Genomic DNA, 15,531 nt, shown 5'->3' on the forward strand with positions numbered 1-15,531 from the left:
TGAAATGAAAATTCAGATTGAAATTGGTGAACCTCGCAGCCTAAATGAATTACATGGAGTCGGGCAAATACTCAAAATTAGACCTTCCTCCATGTTCACTCAAGTTACATAGATATCAAAACTGGTACAACATTACATTCATTTTCTGGACAGACTACAAATGAACACAACCTGTATATTCATCTTAGATATTGAAAGAAGAATATACCTTGTTGGAGTTTGCGTCTTAGGGCCTTCTTCCTTGGTAATGCTCTTTAGGCTTACATTCTTACTTATTTCGTCAAGTTCTAATTCTTTACTTTTAGAATTGCGTGACCTTAAGCCAATATTTTCCTCTTCCTCTGACAAATCACTGTCCTCTAATTCATCCTGGTCTTTACACAAGGATTTCTCTTCTTCTGATGAATTATTTTCACTTTCCTCCTCTCCTCCACTGACTGCTTCATTTTTATAAGACTCAATGCTACAATTCTCCTCTTGGATAACTCCCTGCTGGACTTTGTCACCTGTTCTTTCATCTTCTTCTTCAGATTCTTCTGTTCCATCTTTTTCGTTATCCTCCTCATCATTATCATCCTCCTCCTCCTCATTATTCTCCTCCTCCTCATTATCCTCCTCATCTTCATTTTTTTCATCTTCATCCTCATCTTGCTCCTCTTCATCATCATCACTATCTATAATGTAACCATCCTGAACCCTGTCCTTGGTATCTTCAGTCTCCTTTTCCTTTACAGAAACAATGGAGTCCATTTTATATCCAGGATATTTTTCAATCGTGCCTTCTTGGTTGACTTCTTCTTCTGTATTACTACTTATATCTGTATCTTCTTGATATATTGTACATGTTTTAGTCTCTGTGGTTTTCAATATTCCACTGTCTGTCAACCCAAGTTTTCCTTGTCTCATTTCCAAAACCTCACTATCTTCTTCTGGTTCTTCATTTTGACTTCCATCCCCTTCACTAATTTCTCTTTCTTCTTCATCATCCTTTGTGACAAAATTACCTTTATAAAGTGTATATGAGTCACACTTAGCATTCCCCTTACAAGGTCGATCTTTCTCTTCTAGACCTGAGTCAGATCTTGACCATTTCCTGCTACTTTCTGGACTACTTTTGTCCTCAGAAGAATCTGACCGGCCACTTGCATTCTGGCAGCTTTCGAATGACTTTTGTCTGCTTAACATATCTTTTATTATGTTAGGATTTTTTGCTTCTTCTTTCGAACATTCACCATCTTGAAAGTCAATGATTTCTTCATATAAACCACTTAAAATGACGTTGCTACATTTATTAGGCAGTATTGGATTACTTGAATGCCTTCTGATGGGTAGACTTGGTGTTTGTACATCTCGGTACTCTGTTTCTGAAGTAGGTATTATTCTTTTATTGTAGGATTTATGTGATACTTCAGCTGTTTGGCCATTTTCATTCACCAGTAATTTGCAATTGACTTTATTATTTTGTGTTATTTCAACTTCATATCCTTTTTCTTCAGAGTCATCCAAATGAATGTTCTCCAAACTACGCTGTGCTTTATTGCTTTCTGTACTGCAGTTTGCATTTTGTACAGCAGTTTGTAGCTCAGAAGACTGTCTGCTTTCACATATCTTAGTGCAAAGTTTTCTCCCATCTTTATTTACATCTTCTGTTCTATTTTTTTCATCATATTGTTTTTGACAGATCAAGTCTGTTGGAAGGTGTTGCAAGTTATAGACTGATCTTGATGAGCCTTTATGTTCTTCAGCAGTGGAGTTTAGGGGATCGTGTTGTTGTAAAGCTGACAAATACAAAACCAGTAACAATAATGAAATCTAAATACAGTCTCCAACATCACATGTAAATTCCATTCTGGATCTATGAATGAATTTAAACTAAATAAAAAGCATTTCTGCCCAAATATTACCAAATTGCAAATTACAGAAATAGCTAATGTATTACTTATGGTTTTAGCTTAAAGGGGTTGTCCAGGATAAACTAAGAATAAACCCCTAAACCAAACACCCCCCTCCTGCATAACTTTTAATTTACTTGTATTAAAAACTTTTTGGAGCAATTCACTGTTGAAATGCTGCTGGGAATTGAGATCTGCAGTTGGATCTCAATGCCAAATAGCATTTTCAACAGAAAAATCACTCCAAAACTGTAAGTTGTATCATCAAGTTCTTGGTATCACTTTAAAGATGAGATTCTCCTCTTTAAAATGCATTTTAAAGCATCAAGATATGTTGATGCAGTCCAGAGATATCGGCATTAGTTGGGAGGACGTAGTAGCTACGTGCTTGGCAGTGAAAGGGTTAACCTTATGCTTCCAACCTTGCGCCACTTATCTCAGGATATCTTGAACCAAGAGATAAGGTCAGCCACATCTTTTCCTGACAATAGCACTACCTCTATATTTATTCTGATTATGTTGTGGTCGCCTACCTGATATTTCTCCGAGATTGTCTTCTGAAGGTTTTCCCACAGCAGCTCTAAACTTGTCCTCCACGACCATTTTGTGTGCCTCAATTAAAAACTTTTCTCTTGAATCCCTCTGCATATCTTTATTCCATACATGCTGAATACGATCTTGTTCTGGAGGTATGATTCTATCTCTGCTGGTGGTTTTCATTACATTCATGAATTCTGGATCCTGCTGAGTTGTGGCAGCTTTCTTATTAGAGCGGTCATCTCTCTGGTATAATAAATCATTTCTAGAACGCCTGTTCTTTTGTGATTCATTGACCCGCATAGAATCTGACAACTTACACCTATATGGCAAAAAACCTCCATCACAATAGGAATTCATACAACGACAAAATGCACAATGGTTGCAGCAACCTATAGAGAAACAAAAAGACTTAAAATAAAATATCTGACCAACCAAATATGGATTTCAGGCTTTACCAATATATTTGAAAAATATGGAGTCTGACGTATATAAGGCATATCGAAAATAGTAAATTTTGGTGCATGGACCTAGTCTGTCACTTTTCCCCTTGTTAGTGGCAAAATACTTTTTGGTGCATTTCACTCCAACAGTCACATTAAAATTACAAAAACCCTCCCGAAAAATGTATTTTTTTTTTTCTTCAGATTTTTAAAATAAATATTGCTGACACATAACTCCGCTGCCCTATGTGCATTTTAACCCTTTAGAATACTAACACATGTTAACCCTAAACTAGTAACCTTTTATCCCTCTCTGCATTCCCACCTTCATTTCATAACATTCAATGTCATTTTACGAGACCTTGCTTTTTGTGGGTACATAAGCGTTTTTCATCCATTTTAATTACTTTTTGTTTTTTAGGGTTATATGATCAGAAAACATCAATTATAGCATTCGAATTTTATAACATTTATATTTATAATGTACAAATTTTATGTTAGGGGTTGTCGCAGATGTTGTAATACCAATATTGTGTGTTTTTAATTTTACTTTTTTTCTTTAAAGCGATTTAGGTGCTTTAGTCAGGATTAACCGCAGCAAATAAGGAGTTAAATGACAAGCATGCTTTGTGATTGATAATGGGGGTGGGGGTGATATCAAACTAAAGACCATAGTACCCCCTTCCTCATTCCTTCCTTATTTGACATGATGGGGACAGGAGAATAAAAAATCATTTTCTCCTCTTCCTGCACTGTAAGGATTTATGTTGTCCTGCACACTGGTTAAAGTAAAAGTTGGAGGTACATGCACCTTCGCTTTAACCAATCTCAAAATCTAGGCAGACTACAGACATGATCTTTGTCTCTCACCAAGATCATGACTGCTCTGGGTGAACTGTAGTGCATTTAGCTCAAACCCAGATTAAGATTATAATTCACTATTAGGTGTTGTATCTGAGTATGCCCTTTGTTTTGAGGGCACTGTGTGACATCTATGTAATAGGGAGCACAATCTATGTAATAGATGGCATTTTGGGGTGAGTGAGACACTTTTAAAGTAGCCAATTTTTCCTTCCTGGCCAATATGTAGGTGTGTGTCAAATTTCTATGAAATCCATTCAGCCGTTCCAGCGTGATTGAGGAACAAACATCCAAACATCCAAACACACAAACCCACAAACATCCAAACTTTCACATTTATAATATTAATAGGATAGAGGAAAGAGTTCCCAGTAGATTGTTTCGAATCATTACCTTGTATCCCAACCAGGCGATTCGGCATTAGTCTGTAATTCATAGTTGCATGGCTGAAATGGTCCTGGGTATCAGTGACATGGCAAGGCTTACCAAAGTTATGACAGTCTGCAGGCATTTTTTCGAGGTCTGAATGACAGGTTTGCTTTACGGGAGTTATAGTATGACTGGATGCAAGATATTTATAATGCATAGGCAATATGGTTTGCAATTGTTTCACACAGATCTCCTATAAAAAAGAGAAAATATAAAGACAGTACTGTATAAATGTGTCCTGCAGCAATTTGTTTAAAGGAGTTTTCCTTAATCTATATATAATATATAGCCCTGTCCTTTCCTAATAAGGTCTATACTTCAGTACCATCAAGTTCTTTGCTTCCTGTCAATGATCAATTTCACGTAAATTCACGAGTGTGGTGCTACAATGTTTGGGTGCATTCACACAGAGGAAAATGGTGAGGAATTTGGTGTGGAATTTCAGCTCTGAAAAAAAAAAGCCTCCCATTGACTTGAATGGGTTCCTTTTGAAGTCAATGGGAGGCTTTTTTTTCAGCGCTGAAATTCCACACCAAATTGCTCACCATTTTCCTCTGTGTGAATGGACCCTTTAGCTTTCAAAGAATGGCAGCTAGTAACACATTCTTAGATGTTCTAAGCACTAAGCCTTTATAATTTTTCACTTTAAGGGTCAGGCCAAAAGTGTTGACCACTTTCTGATTAACCCCTTAACGCTAAATCACGTACCTGTACGTCAGGGAATGTGGTTAGTTCCCGCATTCCCAAGTGCATGTACGTGATGGAGATCTGACGGGCTCAGAAGCAGAGCCTGTGCGATCTCCATGGGAGGCCGGCTGTATCTGACAGCCAGGCTTCCCCTGTAGCAGCAGGGACAGTGATTGCATGGACCCCCCCCCTGTTTAACCCTTAAGGTGCCATGATCCATAGTGATCATGGCACCCTAGGGGTTTGGCCGGCTATAAGGCATGCTGCCGGCTGCATAAGGAGTCTGTGTTAGCTGTAATTTACAGCTACACGTTGCTCCTTAATCCCTCCCCCCATAGGAGCCGGGACGAGAGGAAGCTAGTCTATGCATCTGCATAGCTAGCTTCCTCTATAGACTGCAATACACGTGTATTGCAAGTCTATAGTTAGTATAGAACCAGTGATCCTCTCTGATCGCTGGTTCTAGTGTGCTTACAGCACAGATATAAAAAAGGTTTTTTTTAAAAAAAAAAAAAAATAATAGTGTGTAAAACAAACAAACAAAACAAACATAGTTACATTTCTTATAAATCTGGAAAATCGCTGTTACACTTGTAAGCCTTGTAACGTCCAAAATAAATTAAAATACAATCAAAAGATGATGCCGATATAAAGCAGAGATATGGTAGATAATATTTATTCATGTATTTGGGTGATATGGTTATCTGCCTGAAAAGCAGAGAATTTCACATTTTGAAAATTGCAATTTTTTCCAAATTTCCATCAAATTTCCTATTTTTTAATAAGTAAATACAAAAATATTGATTAGTGTTTACCACTAACATGAAGTATAATGTGTTACGAGAAAACAATCTCAAAATCACTTGTGTAAGTTAAAGCGTCTCAAAGTTATTGCCATTTAAAGTGACACATGTCAATTTTGAAAAAATAGGCCTGGTCCTTAACATACTTTTGGGCTGTGTCCTTAAGGGGTTAATAATAAGAAAAAAAAACAAAACTGTTGAGTTTATTGAACTGTTTTATACTCATTCTTATTCACACGTGTGCGGTTCAGCAATAGCTTGTCCTTTTTGGATATACCCACAATATGGGTTAGTAATCCGGTGACAATGATATCTGGGGTTTGATAATGGATAGCGTGGATGATAGATATACCTTAGATCTTTGTGCACGCTGTATAATACTTACCTGGAGCCGTTTACAACATCGGGACTGCTAGGAATTCAATTCCCGTATATCTATCCAATCAGGGGATGGGGGCGTGGATCTGCTGCCACGCCTGCACTCTCAGGGAGAGGGATTGGTTTACAGCGGACGTCCCATACATATATATAGAGCTTCTGAGCAGGTGCTCACGGGCTAAACATCATAAGTATCGGCGTCCACCACTAGGGCACCAAGAACTGTGGTTTTCACCGCATTTACCAACCGTGGGGTCTTTTAATCTAATCTAATCACCTAAAAGGCTAAACTCTCCTGATGAACCCAGCATAATGTGTAATGCTGGGGGAAACACGTAGAGGGTCAGGTTACTTACTATCAGGGATTGCAGCCAGGAGCCATAGAGAAGAAGGCTGTAACAGCAGTAGCCGATGCATAATATGGGGCTGTGCAATTCTGACAGGTGTATGTAGGAATAGAGACTAACCAACATCGTAATATCATCTCTACTTAACCCCTATGTGTGTGTATCACACTGCGTCTTAGCAATAGTGGCCATACATGTATCGTTGAAGCTACTATACTAGTGGTAAGGAGATGTAATAGTGTAAGGTGGACACAAGATACAATGTTACTCTTCATTTGAAGAAAATAACAATAACTATTTACAAGTTGACGTATAATTGGGAACTATGAGTCTCCCTTAGAACAAATATAGCCAGATGAAATATAGTAATATAATAATAGAGTATAATAATTGTTTATGGGTGTCCACCATGGGCTATAATACTGTGTGCAGGGGCCACTATGGGGGATAATACTGTGTGTAGGGGCCACTGTGGGGGATAATACTGTGTGTAGGGGCCACTGTGGGGGATAATACTGTGTGCAGGGGCCACTATTGGGGATAATACTGTGTGCAGGGGACACTATGGGGGATAATACTGTGTGCAGGGGACACTATGGGACATAATACTGTGTGCAGGGGCCACTATTGGGGATAATACTGTGTGCAGGGGACACTATGGGGGATAATACTGTGTGCAGGGGCCACTATTGGGGATAATACTGTGTGCAGGGGACACTATGGGGGATAATACTGTGTGCAGGGGCCACTATGGGGGATAATACTGTGTACAGGGGACACTATGGGCTATAATACTGTGTGCAGGGGCCACTATGGGACATAATACTGTGTGCAGGGCTTACTAAGGGACATAATACTGTGTGAAGGGCTTACTAAAGGACATAATAGAGTGCGGAGGAGGGGGTTGGTCGAGGTTTTCGGCGTCTGTGTCAGTTGGGGGGGAGGGCCATGTCAAAAGTTCGCCATGGGCCCCGCCATTCCTAGTTACGCCACTGATCGTATTGGTATATACTTATTGTCCAATATATACCACTATATTATGCATCCGAAAATGACGTACTGAAATTAAAACTATATATAAATAATCAGATTTCAAAGACTATCACAGAGAGTAAATATAAAATATGTTATAGACCAAAATGGAACCTGACCTCAACATGTGTTTCATACAGGCTTCTTTCAAGGGAACTCTACATGTAATCTGGAACCTTTTTTCTTTGATGGTATAATACTGGTTATATTAAGATGGTCTTTTAGTATGATAAAGATGTTTGATAAGCTTTTATAGGTTTGTCCCTGTGTATTGTTTTTCTTTGAGGCCCAGTTAAGCCTAGTTTGCATCTGCGTTTGGTATTCCGTTTGGGGAGTACACTTGGAGATTGACAATAAGTGAGCAATGAAAGCACATGGACCCCATAAACTATAATGGGGTCCTTGTGTTTTCAGTGCGGTCTCCGTACAAGTCTTTTGGAGAGGAAAGTAGTTCATGAAGTACTTTTCTCATCACATATTCTGTGCGGACATCACGTGGAAAACACACGGACCCCATTATAATCTATGGGGTCTGTGTGCTTTCATAAGCTCACCGCTTGTCAATGCGTTCGGTATTCCATTCGGGGGTCCCTAAGCGTACTCTCTGAATGGAATACCGAATGCAGATGTGAACTAGGCCTTACTTGATTTGGTATATCACTTTATGAATAATCTTAATAATTCTCCACTATACAAGCAGTAAATCCAAGATGCAAGACGCAGAGCACAACCACCAGGACGTTAAAAGTGAAGAAATCCAGATCATAAAATGCAGATTGACCTTGAATCGAGTTCTACAGTAAAGTACAACTCGATTCAAGGTCAACCTGACCTCTTTCTCAGGTATGTCTCCTACATATTCTTAAAACTGATTTATGAATAAATCCAGTTGGAAGTTTGTTTTGGCCATAAATCAGCTTAGAAGATTCTGCAGGAGCAGTATAAGGGAACGGTGGAGAATAAACCATTAGATAGTCAGTCTGAAAGATTTGCTTCAAAAACACATTCTGCAGCTGGCTGTGTAGTGAAAAATAGTGTAACGGCAGACATTAAGTCAAAACTGATGCTAAGCATATTATAATATTTTCTTAACCTAAAATATATGTATATCAATAATAATGGACTTCAAAAAGTGTACCAGTATATTCAGAGGAAACCCACAATGACTCCATGCCATGCTGCCCACTGAATAATGTGCCATTTGTGAAGAACAGGGTCATGACGATTGTGGTCACAGGGGTGTGGCCGGGTCCAGAAGGTTACAGGGCCTATGGTACTATGATATTGGTCAGGGAAAACCTGGTTCCCCAATCGCTATACATCTAGTTAATGGAATGGGCCTGGCGTTATGAGATGTCTATACATGCCTCTGGGTCCCTTTCCAGTAGAGGCCTGCCCTGGACAGAAACTGATTTTTTTTAAAAAAAATTTTTTTATCAATTCAGGACCAAGAAATGTTTGCTGGTTCAGGATCAGGCACATTTTTGGGTTTATTTGTAAATGCTGTTTTTGACAGCTAACACATTTTTTTGTACTGCTGTGTAGTCAAATCATTTTTGAATTTTTTCTGTGATAAACAGGGCTGGAAGATAGGGGGGAGTATGAGCTACCCTGCAATTCATATGAATTGCCAGGCAACTCCCACATTCACAGCAGGGCACTGTCTGGCAACTCATTTGAACTAACAGGTAGTTTCAGAACTAAGGGGAGAGTGATCCAAGCTCATAATCTCATGCCTGCATCATTCCACATCTGTAGCGATGTATGAAAGAAAAATGGGCCATACAGCGCACACGGATGGTATCCCTTTTTTCACAGACCCATAGACATGAATGGCTAAGAGAAATAGAGAAATGTGAAAAAGTACTGCATGCCACTTTATTCAAAGTCTCTAAGTCTGTGAAAAACAATGATTTTGTGAAAGGCTGCATTGAGTATAATGGGTCCATGTGTATCTGATTTTTTCACAGATAGAAAAATTGTCTTGGCTTACAAATCACATATGAACATGTGAATGAAGCCCAAAACGCTTCAGAACTAAGAAACAGTACAAGAGATCAAAGAGACTTTAAATATCCCGCATCAGTATGGCAATACAGTAATATAATAGTGGACTATATCCCATTACAAAACTCAATGAGTGACAAAGTGTATTTTTGCTCACATCTACGAAACTCTAACCTGATTTATTCTGTAACTGTCTGTCTTTGCAGCTAAAAGTGCCAGTTCCTGTTCAATCCTCTTGAAATCCCTGAGCAAATTCTGGTTTCTTCTATGCGCCTCCCTTTGTCTCTGGCATGTAGCTTCCAGCTGATCGCAGAGCTGCATTTCTCTCTTCCTGCACATACATAGATATAACATATTAATATATGGACAAACACACAACATGGCTGAGCCAAAAAATATCTAAGGTCTTGGAGAGGAATTAGAGATGGTCTTCTACCTCAGATTCCTCTTCAATTTCTGGCCATGTGTAGGGAAGCCAAAGAAAGGTTTACTCGCCGAATAGTCTCAGACACAATGGAGGGAATTCATCGATCCTTCTATGTCAGTTTATTTTGCCCCATTCTATTAAAGATAAAGAATATCAATGCTTTCTGCTATTAGCAAAAAGTACAAGGATGATCCTTAAACCGCTGGAGGCAACAGGCTTTGTCTGGCATAAAGAAGTTGTAAGGTCAAACCTGGTAATGGAGGAAGTGCAAGATTTTATGAAAGCCTTAATGTTAAGGATTTTTCATGTTCTATTTGACAAGCATTTTTGGTGTGAGTTTTTTTTTTTTTTTAGTATGTTCTTTCTTGCATTTTTCATGTTCTAGTCAAAGACTAAAATGTGAAAAAAAACCCACAAAAATGCATGTGAAAACAAGAGCAAAATGCTGTGTTTAACTTAAAGGGGTATTCCCACGTCGCATACTCACCAGTCTTCACTGCTGTAAAATCTTCTTTCTTCCTGGTTTCTTGCATCTTTTGGTGGGCGGGGTTTCACATGCAACCTGCCGTTAGCTCCACCCACAAATTAGCGTGAAGCTCCGCTCACCGCATAGGCTGAAGGGCCTGTGATGTCAAAGGTCCTCAAACAATACTATATGCACAATATTGGACTATGAAGTACAGACAGGAGCAACTCCATTCTGTGTTACATACAGAGACTGCCTGTCTCTGCCATAATGAACACAATTGAATTAGCTAGCCTGATAACTGTGAGAACAGAAGACGTTCAGAAATGAAAGCAGCTCCTCTCCCCTATATGAGAGCAGGACCTAGGTCACGTGGTGTAGACACAGGAATAGCTAGATACACAGGCTCGCTCCCGTGCACTTAGCCCCTCCTCCCTCCCCCCTGAGAGCAGGCTGATACATCACTTGACTCATGAGCAGATAAGTCAGGGCTGTGGCCACAAAGAATTGAATAAAGTAAGATAGTGGACAAACAAAGCAGTTTTGCTGCAGCAATGTATTTAGGAAAAGTCTTACATCCACATTAACAAGCAGTATAGATAGGATCCTTGTGATGGGACAACCCTTTAAACCTTGACATGCACTTGTCTGAGGCCCTAATTCACAGCTGCATTCGGGTTTCCATTTGGGGAATTGCTTTGGAACCCCCAAAAGGAAACCTATACACATTAAAAATCAGTTACCTGGGAAACCCACGAACCTCATAAATTGTAATGGGTCTGTGTGGTTTCCGCACAAAACATGCGGAGAGAAAAGTCCTGCAAGCAGCACCTTTCTTTCTGCATGTTTTAAGCAGAAACCACACAGACCCCATTACAGTCTATTATAGGGTCCACAGGTTTTTTGAATGTAACTGCTTTTTAATGCATATAGATTTCCATTTAGGGGGTCCCCAAGCAGACTCCCCAAATGGAAACCAGAACGCAGATGTGAACTGGGCCCGAGTTGGATATGATCATCATGGTAAACCTGGGGTCAAATTGGTCTTCTGAATGCACAACAAATCCAGGCATACTTGCAAATGTGTGTCAAAGTGCTTAAAGGGATCCTATCTTTCAAACCCTCTTTTTTTTTTTTTTTTCTAACACGTCGGAATAGCCTTAAGAAAGGCTATTCTTCTCCTACCTTTCGTTGTCTTCTTCGCGCTGCAGTTCACTTAAAATCTCGTTTTTTGTCGGTATGTAAATTAGTTCTTTTGCAGCACTGGGGACAGGCCCCAGCGCTCAAACAGCTCGGGGGGCGGCCCCAATGTTGCGAGAAAACTCTCCAGCGCCGCCTCCATCTTCGTCTGGAATGAGGTCTTCACCGCGTCTTCTTCCAGCGGTGTCTTCTAACTTCTAGGCCTAGGGCAAGCCGACTGCGCATGCCTGCCGGCCACGAGAATATGGCCGATTAAAATACTATGTAGGCGGCCATTTTTCTTGTGGCTGCGAGCATGTTCAATCTGCTTTGCCCTAGGCTCAAGGCCTAGAAGTTAGAAGACACCACCGTAAGAAGACGTGGTGAAGACTTCGTTCCAGACGAAGATGGAGGCAGCGCTGGAGAGTTTTATCGCTGCATTGGGCCAGCCCCCAGTGCTGTGAAATAACTCATTTACATACTGACAAAAACTGGGCTTTTAGGTGAACGACCGCGCAGAGAAGACAACGAAAGGTAGGAGAAGAATAGCCTTTCTTAAGGCTATTCCGACATGTTAGTTAGAAAAAAAAAAAGGGTTTGAAAGATAGGATCCCTTTAAGGACAACAAAGTAAAGATAATGGAGTGACCATCACAAATCCCTGAACCCAATCTCATAGAAAATCTATAGGCAGAAATGAAAAAAATCACGTGTGAGCAAGTGGGCCTACAAACCTGACTTAGTTACAAGATTTCTTTCAAAATTTCACCCAAAATGTTTGACCCAGGGTAGACAAAGTAAATTCGGCGCTACCAAATACGAACCATCTGTACGTAAATTTTTGAGTCTTTGGAATATGGTGGAAGAAATAAAAGTTGAAATAAACCATTGCCTGTAGTATTATTACGATATTTTACATTAGGATATAGTCTATTAGGCAATTTTGTAAATTGTTGCTAAAACAGCCCGGCTTAGCAATGCTTTGTATTAGGGAAGAACTTTTGTATTCGGCTGACTGATGACAGACCTGACATGTCCTGGAAGCTAGTGTGTGCTAGGGAAACGGACAAGAGCCAGGCCGACAGTGATCAAATGCCGACAGAGTGAGGAAGAGAGAACCATTGGTTAAATTACATAGACACAAATGTGGTTATACAGAGCTGTGAAAAAATATTTATTTTGTTTTTGTATATTTGTACATCTGGCATAAGACTAAAGCACCATGGAATTAATGGTGCTATATAAATAAACAATAATAATAATAATAATAATAATAATAATAATAAGACTAACACAGCTTTTCACAAAATGAACATCACATAAAATTGCCTTTTCACAAAATGGAGGCCTCATGCCTTGTCACGCAAATAAGGAATAAGCTGAAAACACGTGGATGCCTTTATATGAATTCCTGTCAACTATGAAAAGGGTTATCAAACCTTCTAAATAATTTGAGGGCTGATCTATAAGGGAATAAATAATATATAGCCCCCTTAAAGTTCCTTCAGAACTGAATATGTGCCAAAAAAATAAAAAAAAACATCTTGAAAATTTTAAAAACTGCCACTAAACTTATGAGACCTTTGAGGTTATAAAATAGAAATCGACAAGAAATAACAAATAATAATAATAATAATAATAATAATAATAATAATAATGTCCAATATTTAGCACTATTACGGCACCAATAAATTGCAGGGTGTCATAAAAAGTAGACGAATTATTTGGAAACCAATTCTAAAAATTACTACTACATAAATTGGCACAAGATAAAAAAAATGGAATTGGAAAGGATCTACAAGTTTTGGGTCGCCATTAATGGCCTACAAGTTTTTAGGTTAAAAAAATATTTAGCAAGAATTTTTTTTCCCTGTCACTATCTATACAGTCCTTTTAAAGGGGTTCATTATAAATGTATTTTTGGATACCAAGTTTACTTCTGTTAAATAGAATTGTAATAGATAGGATTTGTTATATACTGCTTGTGCGCCTAGAGATTTCCAACTCCCTATACTGTAGCTCCATCTAGTGTTACAAGTGTGTATAACTAACCTTTTAGACTCATCTGTATTTTTCCAGAGAAAGCAGCGATTGCATTCTGTCGAGTAGTGCACTAGTTGCATATATATATATATATATATATATATATATATATATATATATATTTATTTATTTATAATTGCCGTATAATTTATAGCATATTACTAATATCTGTTGTCAATTTTTCATCATTACTGATACCAATTACCGAAACTCATCAATGCCCCTAAATTTGACGCTGTTAGTTTGCATCATGAGATAAGTCCTGAAGATTTTATTATTTTCATGGTTATTTGAAGTTGTAATAGGATGCCAGAACTAATGGTGGCCTTATACTGGATTTGTTAGTGCCCGGTGCAGTATCTTACCTGATCTCTTCTAGTTTCCTTAAAGGCCTCTGTAGTTTTTGCAGATTTATCTCTGCCTGCGACATTGGCAGAAATGAGAAATATCTTCCGTTCTCCATTCATCTGCGTAGCTTGCCTTTACTACCTTGAGAAGAAGTGTTGTCGGGTTTTCTTCTCTCTTTTACCAGTCGCTGTATAGTAACTCTTAAAAGCTGCTTCTTAGCTCCAGGAAGATTAAGAGACTTGTAAGTCTTGTCACCTTCTTTCTAGTCCTGTCACTCTAAGTACGTACAAGTAAGAATATTAACTCCTTAACTTCCCATCTTAGCAACACCTTTTGCTTTAAAATAAACCTAAATATTTCATACAGTGCCTTAAACATATATATATATTTTTTTTTTTAAATCTGAGTGGGTATTAGCCATTAAATTAGAATTTTCAAAACTTGGGATTTATGTTTATTTTACACTTTGGCCATCTTTGTGGCTGCATTTTTATTCTTTTTGCAAAATTGACAGCATATTGGCCAGTCATAGAAATTGTAGATTCACACTGAAGGCATCAAAACAATGAATTATCATATGTGGAATTATATATTTAACAAAAAAGTGTGAAACAACTGAAAATACGTCTTATATTCTAGGTTCTTCAAAGTAGCCACCTTTTGCTTTGATTCCTGCTTTGCACAGTCTTGTCATTCTCTTGATGAGCTTCAAGAGGTAGTCACCTGAAATGGTCTTCCAACAGTCTTGAAGGAGTTCCCAGAGATGCTTAGCACTTGTTGGCCCTTTTGCCTTTACTCTGCGGTCCAGCTCACCCCAAACTGTCTCGATTGGGTTCAGGTCTGGTGACTGTGGAGGCCAGGTTATCTGGTGTAGCGCCCCATCACTCTCCTTCTTGGTCAAATAGCCCTTACACAGCCTGGAGGTGTTTGGAGTCATTGTCCTGTTGAAAAATAAATGATGGTCCAACTAAACGCAAACCGGATGGAATAGCAGGCCGCTGCAAGATGCTGTGGTAGCCATGCTGGTTCAGTATGCCTTCAATTTTGAATAAATCCTCAACAGTGTCACCAGCAGAGACATATTTTCAGTTGTTTCACACTTTTTTGTTAAGTATATAATTCCACATGTGTTACTTCATCGTTTTGATGCCTTCAGTGCGAATCTACAATTTTCATAGTCATGAAAATACAGAAAACTCTTCGAATGAGAAGGTGTGCCCAAACTTTTGGTCTATACTGTAATATATATGAAGAGCTCAACGGAAAAATGGCCTAAGTCCACATTTTGTCATATTTCAAATTATTACCTAGAAAGCTTCTTTGTACCTCGTTCTATGCATTGGGTTTACAAGGTACCTAGGATTAATGACCTAAGTCCATATATTTCAATGCAGAAGAATTTACATTCAATGGAATAATGGCCTAAGTCCAATACAAACTTACTTACTTCACTCTCGTTGGTCATTTTTTAATTGAAATCGTGACTTCCGGTCTGTTGTTTATATTAGTGTAAAAACTTTGTCTTATTGTTTAAAAGGCTCTAAATCGACTTTTGCACATATTTAGCGCCGAAAAGGGAGGCAGGTAATTATTATTCTTCATCGTTTAATAATAGTAGTAATTAATTAATAATATTAAATAAATAATATTTAT

General features: G+C 38.6%; 1 protein-coding gene across 1 annotated transcript in view; it reads right to left on the reverse strand.

The window, feature by feature from the left end:
• LOC142214444 (uncharacterized) overlaps window positions 1-14,029 on the reverse strand; it is a 30,475-nt gene extending 16,446 nt beyond the window's left edge. The window contains exons 1-4 of the mRNA XM_075283391.1: window positions 13,896-14,029; window positions 4,127-4,355; window positions 2,426-2,821; window positions 209-1,778 (exon numbers count right to left, since the gene is read on the reverse strand). Of these exons, the coding sequence (XP_075139492.1) occupies window positions 209-1,778; window positions 2,426-2,821; window positions 4,127-4,355; window positions 13,896-13,997 (2,297 nt within the window). The 5' untranslated portion in view covers window positions 13,998-14,029. The remainder of the gene's footprint in view (window positions 1-208; window positions 1,779-2,425; window positions 2,822-4,126; window positions 4,356-13,895) is intronic.
• Between the last annotated feature and the right edge of the window lie 1,502 nt (window positions 14,030-15,531).

The sequence above is a fragment of the Leptodactylus fuscus genome, chromosome 7 (genome assembly GCF_031893055.1).
Source record: "Leptodactylus fuscus isolate aLepFus1 chromosome 7, aLepFus1.hap2, whole genome shotgun sequence".
Classification (NCBI taxonomy): Eukaryota; Metazoa; Chordata; class Amphibia; order Anura; family Leptodactylidae; genus Leptodactylus; species Leptodactylus fuscus.